The 16,323-nt window shown below is 50.6% G+C and overlaps 7 protein-coding genes across 7 annotated transcripts; 4 read left to right on the forward strand and 3 right to left on the reverse strand.

The window, feature by feature from the left end:
• Nucleotides 1-100: 100 nt before the first annotated feature.
• Nucleotides 101-1,720, forward strand: cwc27 (putative peptidyl-prolyl cis-trans isomerase; the record flags this gene model as incomplete). Its single annotated transcript, XM_058471891.1, has 1 exon — nucleotides 101-1,720. The coding sequence occupies one exon, from the start codon at nucleotides 101-103 to the stop codon at nucleotides 1,718-1,720; it is 1,620 nt and encodes a 539-aa protein (XP_058335032.1).
• A 360-nt stretch (nucleotides 1,721-2,080) lies between these two features.
• N7468_002595 (uncharacterized protein) lies at nucleotides 2,081-3,231 on the reverse strand (the record flags this gene model as incomplete). Its single annotated transcript, XM_058471892.1, has 2 exons — nucleotides 2,081-2,764; nucleotides 2,833-3,231. The coding sequence occupies 2 exons, from the start codon at nucleotides 3,229-3,231 to the stop codon at nucleotides 2,081-2,083; spliced, it is 1,083 nt and encodes a 360-aa protein (XP_058335033.1).
• Nucleotides 3,232-4,479: 1,248 nt separating this feature from the next.
• On the forward strand, nucleotides 4,480-5,647 carry N7468_002596 (3'-5'-exodeoxyribonuclease; the record flags this gene model as incomplete). Its single annotated transcript, XM_058471893.1, has 5 exons — nucleotides 4,480-4,515; nucleotides 4,577-4,754; nucleotides 4,815-5,305; nucleotides 5,359-5,549; nucleotides 5,599-5,647. 5 exons carry the CDS (start codon nucleotides 4,480-4,482, stop codon nucleotides 5,645-5,647), a joined length of 945 nt encoding a protein of 314 aa, XP_058335034.1.
• Nucleotides 5,648-6,602: 955 nt separating this feature from the next.
• Nucleotides 6,603-8,544, forward strand: N7468_002597 (alpha-amylase; the record flags this gene model as incomplete). The annotated part of the gene is made up of 7 exons (XM_058471894.1): nucleotides 6,603-7,074; nucleotides 7,125-7,720; nucleotides 7,778-7,801; nucleotides 7,860-7,880; nucleotides 7,938-8,160; nucleotides 8,210-8,462; nucleotides 8,520-8,544. 7 exons carry the CDS (start codon nucleotides 6,603-6,605, stop codon nucleotides 8,542-8,544), a joined length of 1,614 nt encoding a protein of 537 aa, XP_058335035.1.
• Nucleotides 8,545-8,736: 192 nt separating this feature from the next.
• N7468_002598 (putative FHA domain protein SNIP1) lies at nucleotides 8,737-9,684 on the reverse strand (the record flags this gene model as incomplete). Its single annotated transcript, XM_058471895.1, has 1 exon — nucleotides 8,737-9,684. One exon carries the CDS (start codon nucleotides 9,682-9,684, stop codon nucleotides 8,737-8,739), a length of 948 nt encoding a protein of 315 aa, XP_058335036.1.
• Nucleotides 9,685-10,225: 541 nt separating this feature from the next.
• Nucleotides 10,226-11,359, reverse strand: N7468_002599 (ceramidase; the record flags this gene model as incomplete). Its single annotated transcript, XM_058471896.1, has 6 exons — nucleotides 10,226-10,409; nucleotides 10,469-10,586; nucleotides 10,640-10,924; nucleotides 10,983-11,132; nucleotides 11,183-11,256; nucleotides 11,304-11,359. 6 exons carry the CDS (start codon nucleotides 11,357-11,359, stop codon nucleotides 10,226-10,228), a joined length of 867 nt encoding a protein of 288 aa, XP_058335037.1.
• A 3,253-nt stretch (nucleotides 11,360-14,612) lies between these two features.
• On the forward strand, nucleotides 14,613-16,217 carry N7468_002600 (CRAL-TRIO domain-containing protein; the record flags this gene model as incomplete). The annotated part of the gene is made up of 3 exons (XM_058471897.1): nucleotides 14,613-15,374; nucleotides 15,429-15,470; nucleotides 15,540-16,217. 3 exons carry the CDS (start codon nucleotides 14,613-14,615, stop codon nucleotides 16,215-16,217), a joined length of 1,482 nt encoding a protein of 493 aa, XP_058335038.1.
• Between the last annotated feature and the right edge of the window lie 106 nt (nucleotides 16,218-16,323).

Consider the following 16,323-nt stretch of genomic DNA (forward strand, 5'->3'; position numbering starts at 1 on the left):
TCGAAGGCACGGTTGTTAGTCACGTGACGTTCATGGATGACGTCCCTGGGCTGTTTGTCTCGAAGAGCTCCAGCTCTGTAGCTTGGCCCATCCCCAAGCCATGTCGACACAGTACGCCAGCGAGCCCAATCCGACCGCATCAACGACCTTGAATACGACGGTCGGCCCTATCCATATCGCCCTATTCGCCAAACAAGCGCCTCTCACATGCAAGAATTTTCTCCAACACTGCAAAGACAACTACTACGCGGGGACGATCTTCCACCGTGTCGCGACGGACTTCGTTATCCAAGGAGGTGACCCAACGGGGACTGGTTCTGGAGGTACTTCCATCTACGAGTACCCCGAGTTCGAATATGACCCCGAAGCGCGCGACCCGAACGAGCGGGTGGTGCTCCGAGATGAGATACACAGTCGGTTGCGCTTTAATCGGCGTGGGCTGGTCGGCATGGCGAAGAGTGAAGATGGGACTTATGGGAGTCAATTCTTCATTACTTTGGCAAATACAGAGCGGGAGATGAATGGGAAATGCACCTTGTTTGGTCGATTAGAGGGTGACAGTATCTATAACGTGCTGAAGATCGCGAGCGCTGAACGCATCGAAGGCTCCGAGCGCCCTGTTTACCCAATCAAAGTGACATCGTGTGAAGTAGGAGAGTTGGGGCCTCTGACCGGGAAGTTGAAGGACAGGCAAATTGTCTCGAGCACATCGGGGGGCGACAAGCCTGCTCCTAAAAAGAAGAAGAAGAACGCCAAGGCCGCTAAGACTTTGCTGAGCTTTGGAGGAGACGAAGGAGACGAAGATATTCCTATGCGTCCGGCCAAACCAAAATTCAATACGAACCTCGTTGTCGATGCGCCAGGTGCCACTACCCACGCCCCATCAGCGTCAACATCCCAGTCAGAAGCGAAAGAACAAACCCGAAAACGACCGCGATCCCCCTCTCCAAAACAACAATCACCGCCAGCGCATAAGCGACCAAAAACCCCTGAACCCGAAACTCAACTTCCATTGCCGAATCCGGAGTCGCCTTCTCGATCACCGTCGCCCCCAGTGAAAGAATCTAAAGCATCGAGAATGAACGCCGAAATTGAATCCTTAAAAGCTTCTATGCGTCGCACGGTTCATAAAGGCCCCGCTGATTCTGGCCACAAGAAATCCGCCCTCGAAGCTATGATTCCGGAGAATGCAATCCGTGGCCGTAGACGTCCTGCCGCCGGAGCTTCAGGCAGCGGGCCAAGGAATGCAGAAGAGATTGAAGCGCTGAAAATGTTCAATGCATTCAAAGCCAAACTTGAAGGCGCGAATACTGAAACATCAGGCCCAACCTCGCGTGCCCACGCTCATGATAAGTCCAAAAAAGAAACCGAGGACGTCGACGATGAAGAGGCGCAACTTTGTGATCTCCACTTCATCGCAAACTGCCAGTCCTGCAAAGCATGGGATGATCCCGAGGCCGCTGAGAATGACGATGACGATGAAGATGACGGATGGCTGTCACACGAGCTTCGCTTTGGGAAGGATGCCCTCGGCAAAGATCTGAACTGGAAAAAGGATCATCGGGACGACATCGACTCGCTGATGGTCATTGACCCTCGGGAGAAAGAGAAGGAGATTACGCGGGGCGGGCGTCGCCGAGGCCTGCAAAGAGATCGTGAACGAGAGCGCAAACTTGAGCGTTCGGGTGATCTAGAATGGGGCAAAGACCAGCGGCGATGAACTCCGCTTTAATTTTGCATAATGAATCGAGACGAATCGGTCTGCATGTTATGGAGAAGAGTAGTAAAGTATAATAGTGTAGGCTATTTCGAAATATATCATAGTTTAAAAGCCACCTCTATTAACCTAACCGACATTCGACAATCGACTTAGAGCTTTGCCTTTCTCTGTCGACTCTTAGCTATAGCTCGCGCATAAGGATGCAACCTAGTAGAGGGAACCAAATGGTCTATGTCGCCAGTGTGCACAAGATCAGGGGAAGCCTGGTCCAATGATGTGATGCCCACATTGCGCATCGCAACTTCCAGCTCGTCTTGCATAACTAAGAAATTGTTAGTCTAAGAAGGCCACCAAAGAGACCTACATCAACTTACTATCAAGTAGATGCTCAACTCCTTCCTGTCCATAGTTCATCGAGAACAGAACGCTCCGACCCATTCCAACTGCAGTAGCACCCAAACACACTGCTTTCAAAATATCACTTCCACGGCGAATACCGCTGTCAACATACACCTCCAGAGCATCAAACACTTCCGGGCACCGCCTTTGGATCTCAAGAAGAGTGATGATTGAGGGTGGGCTAGTGTCCAGATTCCGACCTCCGTGATTGCTGAGCAAGATACCATCCAAGCCAGCCTTCATCGCTAGCAAAGCATCATCTGCGGACATGATGCCTTTCAGGACCACCGGCTTGTGGGTATGCTGCCGCACCCATTTGAGATCTTCCCAAGTAAGACCGGGGTCAATATAACCAGCCATCACACGGCCGAGGCCGCCGCCCCGCTTATCATTCTTCGCCTCGCTAGGTGACATGGGCACGCTGATGGATTCATCGGCTTTCACTCGTTCGTCCGCCTCCCGTTTTCCAGGGGCCGCCGCGTCCACAGTCACGAAGATTGCTTTCACATTTGGATTTACCGAGCACTGTCGGAGTAGCTCGGCTGATTTTTCCCGTTCGCGGTTGACATAGAGCTGGAAGAAGAAGCTGGTCCCTGGCGACTCCGTCCGTAGTTCCTCGAGGGTGAAATTAGAGTTATTTGAGACCTGAAAAGCACACTGGCATTAGTACGGGTCTTTCATGCATGGTGAGGCCGGGTTTGTGAGATACGTACACCGTGCATGATTTGCTTCTCCGCACATGCCCGCGCAATTGCGCACTCGCCTTCGGGGTGTATCATCTTGGCCATCGCCGCTGGGCTTACGAACAGAGGCAGTTTATAGTCTCCTCCTAGCATCTTTGTGCTGGTGTCCACGTTTCGTACGTTCTTCAGCACTCTGGGACGGAACCATATGCGATCGAAACTTGACCTGTTGGCTTGGAGGGTGTGTAAGTCATTGGCTGCACTAGAGTAGAATGCCCACGTCTTTTCTGCTGCAGTTTTTGAGGCCACGGCTTCAAAGTCATGGGAGCTGATAAGAGATTGAAGGGGGGGGCTTTTCGCCCGCGGAAATGGCCCTCTTTTCTGTGCCTGGTGGTGGCTTGCTCCATTCTTCGTCGACGGTGGACACATCTAACACGCCCTGGAGCTTCTCTGGCTGCAATCCTGATCGTAGTACGCTCGGGCCGTGGACTTCTGAATAGGCTTGGGTAGCATCATGGCCAGCATATTTTAGAATCACTTTTTGACGTGGTTAGCCTCATCATTGCATATTTGTTTGAAACTTGACGTACCTCTAGACCCGCCTGGATGTTCGTCCAAGAAATCTGTCACATCCCAGACCTGGTTATTTACAACAATCCAACAGTCCTCGGGCGAGCTGTGCTCGGCAATCAGCTTCGTCGAAAGAAGCTTCTGCTCGGTCATCTTGGGGGTATGAAGAGGAGGAAAAACGTAGCCAGCTAGACAAAGATAAAATACTCAAGGATTGGAGAGCCGAGGGCCCACTGTAGTTCTCCGTGCCCACCACGGCAAAGTCGCCGGGGTATCGTACCCCGGACTCTTGATGCCGCATTTCCACTAGATGTCATGCAGATCGTGGCCTGAAGCTGCTGAGGGTCTGCTTCCTCATTTCCACTTAGCCACTGGGGACTACACAGTGCTAAATCTACCACGCTGGCTGTAATGATTGAAGACCCAGCAATGCCCCATCTCTGGGTCTCCTCGCATATGAATTCGGCTCTCAATTGCTCCAGAAATCTAATACTTCCGGCAAACATGCCAATCTCAGCGCCTCGACCTTTCGCGATCGGCGCAAATCCGACCGGCCTTCTCTCCGCGTATCTTCGTGCGGGGCGAGAGTCCCGCTGGGGCAACGCACAGCCACATGTTACTTATCATCACAGCCACATGGGTGGCTGTTCTCCGGGAGTCAACACAATTTGGTCGTCGTCGCCGATTTTTCAGCCTCATCGAGTATAACAAACAGAACAAACATTAGCAGGGACCGCGAGCTCTGCTCGAATGCATATCGGACAAGCTAGCAGGCTCACCCTGAACCACCTTCGGTACGCCAGTAGCTTGCCCAGGAGAATCGCCGTCTTCCAAGGAGGCATCCCACGTAGTTGGAGCCATACTACATACCCCCCAGGTAGGTTTAGGTTACTAGGCAAGGCTTGTATGCTCTTTGGTCCTCGACATACAGCATCGTGGTGTCTTCTGGGCGTGGATGGCCTCATGGGTTTATGTACAACACTAATATTCGCCTCAGTCGATTTGCATCACAAGAAACCTTTTCACTCGCCGCACGCGAACTCTGTTTCGAGCAAAGTGCCTTGCTCGACCTTTTCGACAGCTACTAAAAGTCAAGCCCATTCCAAGATGGGAGAATCAAGTCCACCACTCCGATACGTTGATGTTCGTATCCCGAATTTGCATCAAGTATCCGCCCTGCTAAGATCTAACTTCTGTCCATCAGATCGGTATCAACCTGAGCGATCCGATGTTCCAGGGCACATATCATGGTAAACAGGCACATGAGAGTGATCTCGATGACGTTGTAAAACGCGCCCAGGAAGTGGGCTGCGCCAAATTTATGGTGACAGGGTCCGACCTGGTCGAGTCTGCGCAAGCGATCGAAATTGCTCGCAAATACCGTGAGATTACCTCTTTCAGACCTCGGGATTCACCTTGGACCTGACTAATGTACTCCACAGCCGGATTCTGCTACGCAACGGTGGGAGTACATCCCTGCCAGGCCAAACTATTCGACGAATACCCAGGAGGCGCTGAGTCCATGATCCAAGAACTTCGGAAATTAGCTACCGAATCAAGAGACTCCGGGCTAGCTGTTGCTTTTGGTGAGATTGGTCTGGATTACGATAGGTTATTCCTCAGTGAGAAGGCACCTCAGTTAAAATACTTCGAGGCTCAACTCGATCTTGCAGTGGAGCTTCAGATGCCTCTGTTTCTGCACTCGCGAGCTGCCAGTGAAGACTTCGAGAGGTTAATTGGAGCGAAACTCCCTCAGCTTCCAAAAGGTGGATTGGTACATAGCTTTACTGGGACTATGGAGGAGATGAATCGACTCGTTGCTCTCGGTCTTGACATTGGGGTGAATGGCTGCAGTATGAAGACCGAGGAAAATCTGGAGGTTGTGAAAGCTATCCCGTTAGAGAGACTTCAGATCGAGACTGACGGGCCTTGGGTAAGTGGCTCACTGGTGCAGTGAATCTCAAACGACACTGACCACATCGCTAGTGTGAGATCCGGCCGTCCCATGCCTCAGCCAAATTTTTACAAGGAGCTCCGGAGCTGCCCAAGTCTGTAAAGAAGGAGAAATGGCAGAAAGGCTGTATGGTCAAGGGCCGTAATGAGCCTGTTGCTATTGTGCGCGTCGCCCACGTCATTGCTCAGGTGAAGGGAATCACCGTGGAGGAGGTTTGCGAAGCGTAAGTCTCCGTGAATCGCCAAATGCCGAATATTTACTGACCCAACTAGAGCGTGGAACAACTCTATCAAGATGTTCGGTCTTGGGGAGCAATTATAATCTAGGAGTCTGTTCTGTCGTCCAAAACGGGGGATAAATAGTATTTGGTAGATAGAGTGGATTTGCCCCGTGATACACTGTGGCGCTGGATCATTCAAACAACAAACTTCACTATTGTTCTTCCTCCCCCCCCCCGCCCCTCCCCGGAATCCACTAGAAAAGATTCTTGAAACAAGGACCCTAGTCCCGCACAAGCAGCCTCGTTTTGCACCATGCAGACCCTACAGGCTTATCCAGATATTTCAAATGGGGCGTTGTGCCCCGCGAATCACAACCGTTTTCTGTCGCTCTAAGTTACCGGCGTTGGCTCGCTGATTGGCCAGGCGTTGGAGTCGGATCGCGGGATCCGGATCGCCCTGCGGGAAAATGCTCCCCAGGGGTTTATCTTCAAGACCCTCCATATGTAGAGCCACCGCCACAACCACTTCGAGTGACAGGGTTTCAAAGCATTGGGCTCCTGCACTTTGTTTGGTCTGCCTTTATACGGCAAGCGGGACGTCCCACTCGCAGAATGAATCCACTGGTTGAGCTGAGACACCGCTCCCTCCGAGGTTTGTCTCCACTGGTCGGGAACCAATAAGTCCAGTCTCTGCCAGACATATGTTTCATCTTGGCTTTCCTGAAAAATCCATATCAGATAAGCCTTTTTTTTTTGTTGGGAAGTTACTAATAGGTACTTGCCCAGGTATAATCACACAGCAGGAGTTCTAGTGCCACTGTTTTCAGTTCTGCCCGGCTCTGCCTTTGGAGACTTCTTATCTTGAGTTTGATATATCGTCAATTAATCAAGGTAAGAAGTCTCGCTGCTGGTCTTCTGGACCATCAGACGCAAAGGGTCCGCTCCAATTGCTGCCGTCGCGGTCTGGTCTGGGGAACACGATCAACGTGGTCATCGGGATGTGGTCGTTTCTAACCTGTGGTTCGAGACCGAAGCACAAGGCGCGTCAGTGTAAAGATGTCGAAGGTTGGTGCTTGTTCCCGAATACGCGTGGCTCTTCCATGTTTACCTAGATATTGTCCCAATTTAGACAGTTCGGAAAAATCCGCGGCATGGACTGCTCCCCAGAACTCCCTGATGATGCAGGGCTTTGAGTGGCATGTGCCAGCTGACCAAAACCATTGGAAACGACTTCAAGACGCGTTACCCAATCTGAAGGATGCTGGCGTGGATAATATCTGGATTCCGCCAGGCTGCAAAGGAATGGATCCCGCTGGTACTGGTTACGACCTCTATGACCTCTATGACCTAGGAGAATTCGACCAAAAAGGAGCACGATCGACGCGCTGGGGTTCGAAGGAAGACCTTATGGCGCTCATGCGAGCAGCACAGAGCGCGGGGATCGGGATATACTGGGATACTGTCCTGAACCACAAAGCCGGAGCCGATTTCCCCGAGACGTGTCAGGCAATCAAGGTCGACCCGAAAGGTGCGTGTGCCTTTTTATACACGATTCCCAGAAGGCTGACAAAGTCCCAGACAGAAATAAAGAGATTTCTGATCCCCAGACCATCGCTTGTTGGGTAGGATTTGACTTTCCAGGTCGTGCAGGGAAATACAGCTCCATGAAGTATCGGCGGGAGCATTTCAATGGAGTCGACTGGGATGATCTGCAGAAAGAGCACGCCATCTTTAAAATATCAGACACGCGCAAGGAGTGGGCCAAAGACGTCAGCGATGAGAACGGTAACTATGACTACCTCATGTTCGCCAATCTGGATCACACACACCCGGACGTACGAGCCGATATCTTCAAATGGTCGGAGTGGCTTGGGACTGAGCTACCAATCAGCGGCATGCGCATTGATGCCGCCAAACATTACTCTGCAACATTTCAAAGGGACTTTGTCAGTCACCTGCGGAGTACAGTGGGGTCGGACTATTTCCTCGTTGGGGAGTACTGGAGAGGGGAAGTAGACCTTTTGTTGCAGTACCTGAAAATGATGAGACACCAAGTCTCCTTGTTTGATGTACCTCTCCTCGGTCGATTCGCTGTCGCGTCTCAGACGGAGAACAGTGATCTGCGGAAGATCTTTAAAGGAACCTTGGTGGAACAAAGCCCAAGGCATGCAGTAGTAAGACACCCCGGCCCTATTCTATGCCATGTCATAATTCTAAACGAGGACTTATAGACTTTCGTGGGAAACCATGATACAGTAAGTTGGACATGAAGCACTGTACTAGCATCCATGAACAGACTGACATTATACCTAGCAACCCGGCCAATCACTTGAGGTATGTCGGACTGGCGTTCATTTTGCCTATCTCATTTTGTGCTGACATCCCTTGCAGACCTTCATAGCACCATTCTTCAAACCAATTGCATACTCGCTGATACTCCTCCGCAGCCAAGGTCAACCGTGTGTATTCTATGGCGACCTCTACGGACTCAAGGGCGGCTCAGATCAACTTTGTACCCCTGCCTGCAAAGGCAAGCTGCCGCTGCTGATGAGGGCTCGGAAACTATACGCGTACGGGGAGCAGCGTGATTATTTTAATAAGCGTAACTGCATCGGTATGTACTATCATTCTTAGCGGCACATAAAACATGCTTATCGTTCTAGGATTTGTCCGATATGGCAACGTGCATCATCCGTGGGGTCTTGCGTGCATTATCAGCAATGCTGCTTCATCATACAAGCGGATGTATGTCGGATCAAATCATGCGGGGGAGGAATGGTCTGATATCCTAGAGTGGGCTGACGGGACGGTCATCATTGATCGCCGAGGCTATGGTGTGTTCCCTGTAGCTGCGAGGAGCGTCAGCGTCTGGGTCAATACACGAGCCGAAGGGCGAAAGTACCTCAACCGGCCATTGTGAGTGACGCTTCTCAGGAAATACTACGGGATAACAACTGACATTTTATCGTGCAGTGAGAGCGACATCTACCAAAATTAGGCAGATCGAGGATGATAGTAAACAGATTCGACTGGATACTAGTATTAATGAGATGGAATAACTTACAAAAGTTTCTTAATATTTCGGTTTTGCAAGGCCTCTTGCTCTTTTCATTATCAAGGGATTATTATCATCGAGGTAGATGGATCTCAAATCCGTCTTTGAATGTAGGTGTTTTTTTTTGGAGCCAATTCAAGGAAGCATAAGCACATACTCGCGACTGCTCAGGCCGAACTTAATTACGTCTTTATCCATGACCTCCACGTACCGTCCGGGAGGGATAGGGTCCCCATTGACGATAGATCCATTCGCGCTCTCCAGATCAATGAGGTAAGGCTTGACCTTGCCAATTTTATCTCCGAACTCGTTCCGTTTCTCGACGTAGCGGAACTGCAATGCCGCATGTTGCTTCGAGCAGCTGGGATGATCCACCGGGAAATCCACAACAGCTCGTTCACGGCCCACCAGCCAGCAACTTCGCTCGCTCAGCTCGACCATTTCCACCAAATCTTCGCCCTTGAAGACGTACATTCGCCATGGTTCTTTGGCGGGTGGTTTCCGCGCCTCGGGAGGTTCATGGTATTTCAGCACGACCCCCTCGCCACCTTGGACCTGAACAGTATTGCTCTCTGCTGCTAGACGGCCCGTATTCTTGAAATTAGGTTTTTGCTTCTCCGGTGGCGGTGGCCCGCTGCCCGGAGGTGCAACCTCAGTTGTGAAAGCGTCAGCTTGCGAAGGTAGAGGCCCGCGTCGTTGGACGGCTGGTGGGGAGGTTTGACGAGGGCGTCGGGGCGAGCGCGATCGCGATCGTGGGCGCCGCGGACGGTCTCTGGAGGACCTACGCTCATCGCGATCACGGCCATCGCGACGGCTGCTTCGAGGGCCTCCTGGGCTTCTAGATCGGTGACGATCACGTCGGTCTCCGTTGCGGCTGCGGTCGCGATTGCTGCGGTAGTTCCGCTGCCTTGATCTGCTGCGGGATCTGGGTCGTGGATTGGATCTGCGGGCGTCGCGGTCGTCGTCCCGTCGTGGGCGGTTGTCGCCCCGGTCTTGCCGACGCCCGTCGCGGCCACGATCGCGACCTGGGGAACTCCGAGGAGGAGAGCTGCTTCCGCCGTGGTCATTCGGTGGCGGAGGCATCTTGGATTGTGGATTGAGGTGTGGGGGGGGATAGCTCTTCGAAAGTTGGGGGAAGTTGGTGATCAGCTATATGTCACGTGATATGATATGATAACGTCCTTCTCCACCTGAATCGATTCACGCTACGGTCGAGTATTTCCACATCTTAAGTCATTGCAGATCCAGCCTGACCTTTTGTTTTGGAAGATTCACCACCTCCAACAAACTCGCAAGGCCTTGGAAAGGCGAATGAATTGCTAATCTGATTTCTACTTACGAGCATACCAAGTAAGTGGAACTGGACTATTGTGGGAGGGTCAGGAGGTAAGGGGTTGCAATATATAGTATGGAAGTGAAATATATGTAACTCTGATCTCTCTAAAATGACAGGTACCGACTGTTTGTACAGTAGGTTCTTTATATAAGAAAATTTATGATTATTAACTAACCGAGAAAACGAAGGTTTGGTAATATAGTGATAATCGTACTGCGTAGACTGCGGCCATCTGAGAGCCTCTGGCCTCACCTCTTCCTATCTCGAAAAACATATATGGTTGTGATTTTACTTTTGTTTCTCGCTAACCTCCTTGTCTATAGACGATCCCCATCCTGCGAAAATTGATGTCGACGCCCAGGAAGCAGGCCAGGCGAATGACTGCTGGGTATCTCTTATATCCTCACCGGAGACCAGGTGATCTACCACGGCGATAAAGATATAGGCCCCTATTCCAGTACAGATATGCCACCTATTTCAATAAGTTCAGTGTCATAGGGAAGAAAAACACGTAAGAATTCTGAAACGCACCACCCGTGAAGCTCTAATGCAAAAGCCCAGGGAAGACCTATTGCTTCTCTCGCTTTTGTCAAGAAGCCGCAGGCCCACTGATCAACCAGCCAAAGCCAATACCCAAGGTTGAAAATCGCTGTCAACACAAGTTAGTCGTTTAGAATACTATTGTAGGATTAGATTACCGACCTGCTCCAAACCTAACCATTCCCCAGATCTGCCGCCGGGCAGCTGAGTCCGGCAGCGTCCGGCTATTGACGAGTCGAATAGTGTGAACTCCAATAGCGGTCACCGCGCCGACGAATGAGACGGAGTGCAGGACCAGCTCATCGGTGATCACATGGAATGTTATCAGAAACAGCAACATAGAACCAAGAAGCATAGCAATGACGATAGAGTCTCGGCGATTGGAATTAGCTGTTAAGACACGATGTAGGACGGGGGTTGTAGCGAAATGCATAGAGAGGTCGTCCACTAGTAGAGGGAATAATGAGCCGGATAGTAGCTGATGCAGGAAAGGCGCGGCACGTACTCATTTGGGTATGGTACTTAAGGCTGAGATGGAATGCAAACGAACACAGACCGACCGCTATTAAGCCCCAGTAGGGAAGGACACGTAAAGGATCACCATGTTTGTTCGCTTTCTGTCGCAGCCGGCGCAAACCGTAGATGCCGTAGATTACTGATGAAGATAAATTAGATGATAATCTCACGTTCCTTCCGGTCTCTTACTGTAGACGACATTTGTCAAGCTATTGACAAACTCGGCGATATATTTGCTCACAGCGTAGTCTGTCTCGCAGAAGCTTTGTCGAGGTCAGCAAGTGAAGAAACGCTCAAGTGGCATACTGACTTGGCCTTCGAAGTTGGAGGGCCCCAGAAAGAATCTGCAGAGTCTATAGCGTTCATTCTGGACTTGACTGAAGTGCAGGAAAGTGGTGGTAGAAAGATGATAGGGTAGCGAGTGGGGTAACACGCGCCTTTATGTTCCGATGGCGTGTTTACAGAGTCTCCTCGACGATTTCGCTCGGCGGCGCGTTCGGGAGCAGTCAAGAAGCCTCAGTTTCAATGTCGAGTTCCATTGGTTGTATTGGTAGTTTCATAAATCGATTCCAAGGTTGAATTAGCCGCAGTCGGCCCGACTTTCTTGCAGTCGCCCCAAGTCGCCGAGTACATCGGGGGCGGAAGCCGCTCTTTGATACAGATCAATCCTTTTATAACCAGCGCCCTTCGTTTGTTTCTGATTTCCCAGCCTCCTCCATATTGAAACAGCAGGTTTATGCCATAACCCAGCCTACTAGAGACAAAAGCATGAGATTCTACCTGGCCTTCTTACATTACCTTCCCGCGTACGTTGGAGACTACGACTTTTGCTATATCCCTTCCAGGAGGAAACCCCTGAACATCTATATAATAGTCTTATATGCCGTATTATATTCAAAACAACTTGTCGGCCTCCACCGTACACTATTTCTAGGCCAACTCGGTCTTCCTGCTATTAACAGTGCTGACCCAGCCTCTCTTCACCAGCCTTTCCAACGTTTCCGGTCGCATATACCTACTCTACAGTTGCCTCTTCCTATTCGCAGCTGGCACAGCTCTTATCGGTCCAGCGCCGAACATCTACATACTCATTACTGGCCGGCTCGCCCAGGAAATTAGCGGTAGAGAAAAAAAAGTACTGACGGAGATTATCGTCACCGATATAACTAATCTGAAGGAAAAAGCGTTTTACATCGGCTTATTAAATATCCCCACTGCTCTAGGCTCCGTTTTGGGACCTGTAGTGGGGGTAGCTTTTTCGACGTATGTCAGTTAGAGATGGATTGCATGGATAAATCTGGTATGCTCTTCCCCTTGGAGTATTAACTGCAGGCGCTGACATGTCGAAGCCACTTCTAGGCGTTGGCGCAGCACTCAGGATACTCTTTCTTCACCTAAATCAATTAAATTATCGTTGCAACCGAAATAGGAACGCATTGACTAGGTTGGGATGGTGCTTTTTGTCATTAGGTCTACCGCCACACTCGCCCCCCCTTAGCTAGGGAGACGTACCTTTCCCATGGAGGGCGTGGCAGACATACGTGCCATTAACAATCGTTCCGCTGGTACTAGGTATCCTTGCAGTCCATGAACACCACACCAAAAGCCCCATGTGTCCTCATCGGATCCTTGCAGGCACAACTTCTGTGTGCTCCATGATCGGGTCTCTAATCCATAGGCTGATAACAGCCGCTGTTATATATATTCTCCCTCTGTATTTTTAGGGAGTGCAGCAGGAACCGCCGATAAAATCCGCAACCCGTGCCTTAACATTCAGCTTTCTGGCCGTTCCCTCTGGTTCAATCGCGGCGTACCTGGTTACTTCCTGTTCCCCAGGACGACTGGGGCATTTGGACAGGGCGGGTTAACATCAGCCTGGGCGTCGGAATTATGTTCTTGTTGGACCTGCAATCCTTCAGGGGCCTTCAATTGATCCTGGGGGGGGGGGGTTCTGCTAAATTGGACTTTTTGAAGGTATAGGCTCAGAATGGCATTCTACAATTTTGCGGCTGTATTTCATATCTTCCATGCTCCAAACCGATACGATAAGATCTGGAAAATTAGAACAGGCATATATGTGGTAGTAGAGCCAAATCGGAGTAAGATGTTTGATGCTTCTTCGGTTGGTATTGAAAGACCGAGAACTCCGTACTAGTACGGAACAAGAAGCGTATGCTGCGTGAGATAAGAGCAACTGAATAAGGCCAGTGATATCTCTGGGATTCTCCGTTGGGATGGAGACATCGACTGCCCAGTTCCTTAGATTCGAGTAATGGACCTCATTGAGACAGAAGATAAATTCACCGTTGAGCAAGTTTAGCCATTTCGAAGTAAATGTTCTTCTTTTCGACCCAGGTACATATCACAGATCAAATCTTGGAGGTTCAATTGGGAAGCAGTTCCGAGACCTGCAGGCCACAGCTGACTTGTCTTGTGGACCAACCGGTTGGTCAACCAATCTATCGGTGCTAATTTACATCACTGGCTTGGATAAGTGTTCTGCAGGCTGTCGATCGGAGAAACACAATTAGGGCCCACACAACATCGGCTATCTTCACTGTTGCGACATACCGGAGCATCGTTCAGGTTAGATTGAACCAAAGGCCACTGATCCAGTCACCAGAAGGTACGCAACCTGAGGTACCCAGTGGAGTAACTCCTAAACGGCTCGATTCTGCCCCTTAGAGTAACTAGAGGAGACTCTTGGTTGTCGGGATAGACTTGTGGTTGGGCCTCCCTCGGCAAACACTCCAAACTGACAGTTCGATATGCACGTTCAACACACGAATCTTCTAGATAACCATGTTTTAGATCGAAAAATATACGAATGCCACCCTATTGGAAAAGTGTTCGTGACGCCATCGCACGGTGCAGCAGGCAGTCCCCACTCACGTAGGGGGGTGGAGATGCCCCCACAACAGGCAAGGATCGTCTGGGCGGCCGAATCGAGGCAAAATTGACCGGAGCTCAACATTCAACTGCAAGGACCTAGAGGACCGTGGTAACCCCGCATGACGCAGGGGCAGCTTGATACGAAATAAGCAAGTTCTGAGTTCGCTTCACCAGGTACTGGCATGGGAATACCGAGGAGATGGTCGGACGCAACCTATCTCACCGGACCTATCGCACCGAAAAAGAGGGATTTCGATGAGGACTAGTGTGGACTTTTGCACCTGATGATATGCAAATGGCAGGGTCAGACTAGAGATATCGGCGGCAGTCTTACAAAAGCAGACCAACCTTCAAGTGGGATACCCCACCACATGTTTTTAGGGTTCGAGTGGAGAGCCAACCCACAAGGACCGAAAACCGAGGTTGCTTCTAGAGGAGCAAAGGCGCCGGGGGCAAATCCGGGGGAGGGCTGGGCCATAGAGATCGTTGCCCACGATCGAGGGGGTGGATGATCCTCATAGAGTGATCCTCGCCAATAGAAGGGCCCCCCAGTGCATAGACCTCACACCGGGTTCAGACTAAGGCCGAGGCTGACGCACGAGTGAGGGGTTTCATGTGGATTTCGACATTTCACAAGGACTCGAAATCTTATATCAATCAGAACTACTCTTGGAGTTTCCCTGGCAAACCCCATTCGCTCTCTATCGCCTGCATTCAATTGACCACCATGACTACACCAGCAATCAAGCCAGGGTTCTTGGGGAACCTCAGCAGCGACCAGGAAGAGAAGCTTCAAAAGCTATGGAAGCTCGTGCTCGCTGCTGGCAACTATGCCAATGAGGGCAGCGACGAAGCTACTGAGGATGAGGCGCCCAAGAGCCCTACCTCACCTCCTCCCCGCCGATTCTCTCTGCTGAGTCGCACCCAAAGCAATATCTCAGAAACCAGTGTTGCCACATACAGCCGACCATCCCAGAAGAACACCCTTGCTATGCTTAAGGATATGGGCATTCAATCCAATGAGACTAAAATGGTTCAGAATGCCCTGTCAAAGATTGAACCCAACGAGCTGCAGCGAGCTATCTTAGATCTGATAAAGCACGATAGCCCTGACGCAATGCTGCTGCGGTTCCTTCGTGCTCGCAAGTGGGATGTCCCCAAGGCATTCGCTATGATGACTGAGGCCCTTGTCTGGCGTGTGAAAGAGGCTCACGTCGACGACCAAATCATACCTCAGGGTGAATTACACGCTGCGAAGGCGGAGAAGGGCACGGACGCCAAAGAAAAGAAAATGTCAGAAGGTTTCTTAGCTCAGATGAGAATGGGCAAGGCTTTCATCCACGGCTACGACAAAATTGGCCGCCCTGTTGTCTACATTCGGGTGCGGATTCATAAACCTGGTGCTCAGACCGAAGAGGCTCTGGAACGATACATTATACACACAATTGAGTCGGTCCGCTTACTGTTGAAGGGCCAGACCGAGACAGCTGTAAGCATGTATTGTGCAAAACATTCGAGATGCATTTGCTGACATATACCAAAGGCCGTTTTCTTCGACATGACAGGCTTCAGTCTCTCCAACATGGTACGTTTTGAACGCAGTGGTAAACATCAACCACTGGTACATGCTAACTCCTATTTTTACCTGATCTAGGAATACCCTCCCGTGAAATTCATCCTCAAGTGTTTTGAAGCAAACTACCCCGAAAGTCTTGGGGTGTTGATCATTCACAACGCACCATGGGTCTTCTCGGGTGTCTGGAAGTTGATTCGTGGCTGGATGGATCCTGATATCGCCGCCAAGGTCCAGTTCACAAATAACGTGGCTGATGTATCGAAGATCATTGATCCCGACCGTCTTCCGGAAGAGCTGGGCGGTAACGAGAAGTGGAAGTATGAATACATCGAGCCCAAGGAGGACGAGAACAAGGCCTTGGAAGATGTTATTACTCGGGACGCTCTCTGGAAGGAGCGCCAGACAATCGGCCAAGAGTTCCTGGCTGCAACCGCCGCGTGGGTCGATGCCGCCGCAAAGAAGGATGCCGACCAAACTCAGAAGACCAAATCTGAGAGAGAGTTTCTGACTGAGCGCCTCCGTGTCAATTACTGGAAGATTGACCCATACACACGCGCTCGTAACTGGCTGGACCGGACTAACGTGATTCAAGATGGTGGTCACATTGATTTCTACCCTGAGGAAACGAAGGAAAAAAGCTCGGAGACTCAGACTGCCAATATGCCTGCCGAAGAGGTCAAATCTGATGCTAAAGATAAAGAGGCAACAGCCCACATTGAGACGACAAATGGTGCAGATGTTGAGGTTGCTGCTTGATAAATTGATAACCCCTGTTTATGATGTTGGTATTAGACGGCTTTTGTCATAAGAACAATATAGTTATCCATATTTGAACGTTTTGCATTCCCAAAAATTTCCAAAA

Source organism: Penicillium chermesinum (genome assembly GCF_028974085.1).
Source record: "Penicillium chermesinum strain IBT 19713 chromosome Unknown utg000002l:1.0-5270490.0:1.0-5274688.0, whole genome shotgun sequence".
Taxonomy (NCBI): Eukaryota; Fungi; Ascomycota; class Eurotiomycetes; order Eurotiales; family Aspergillaceae; genus Penicillium; species Penicillium chermesinum.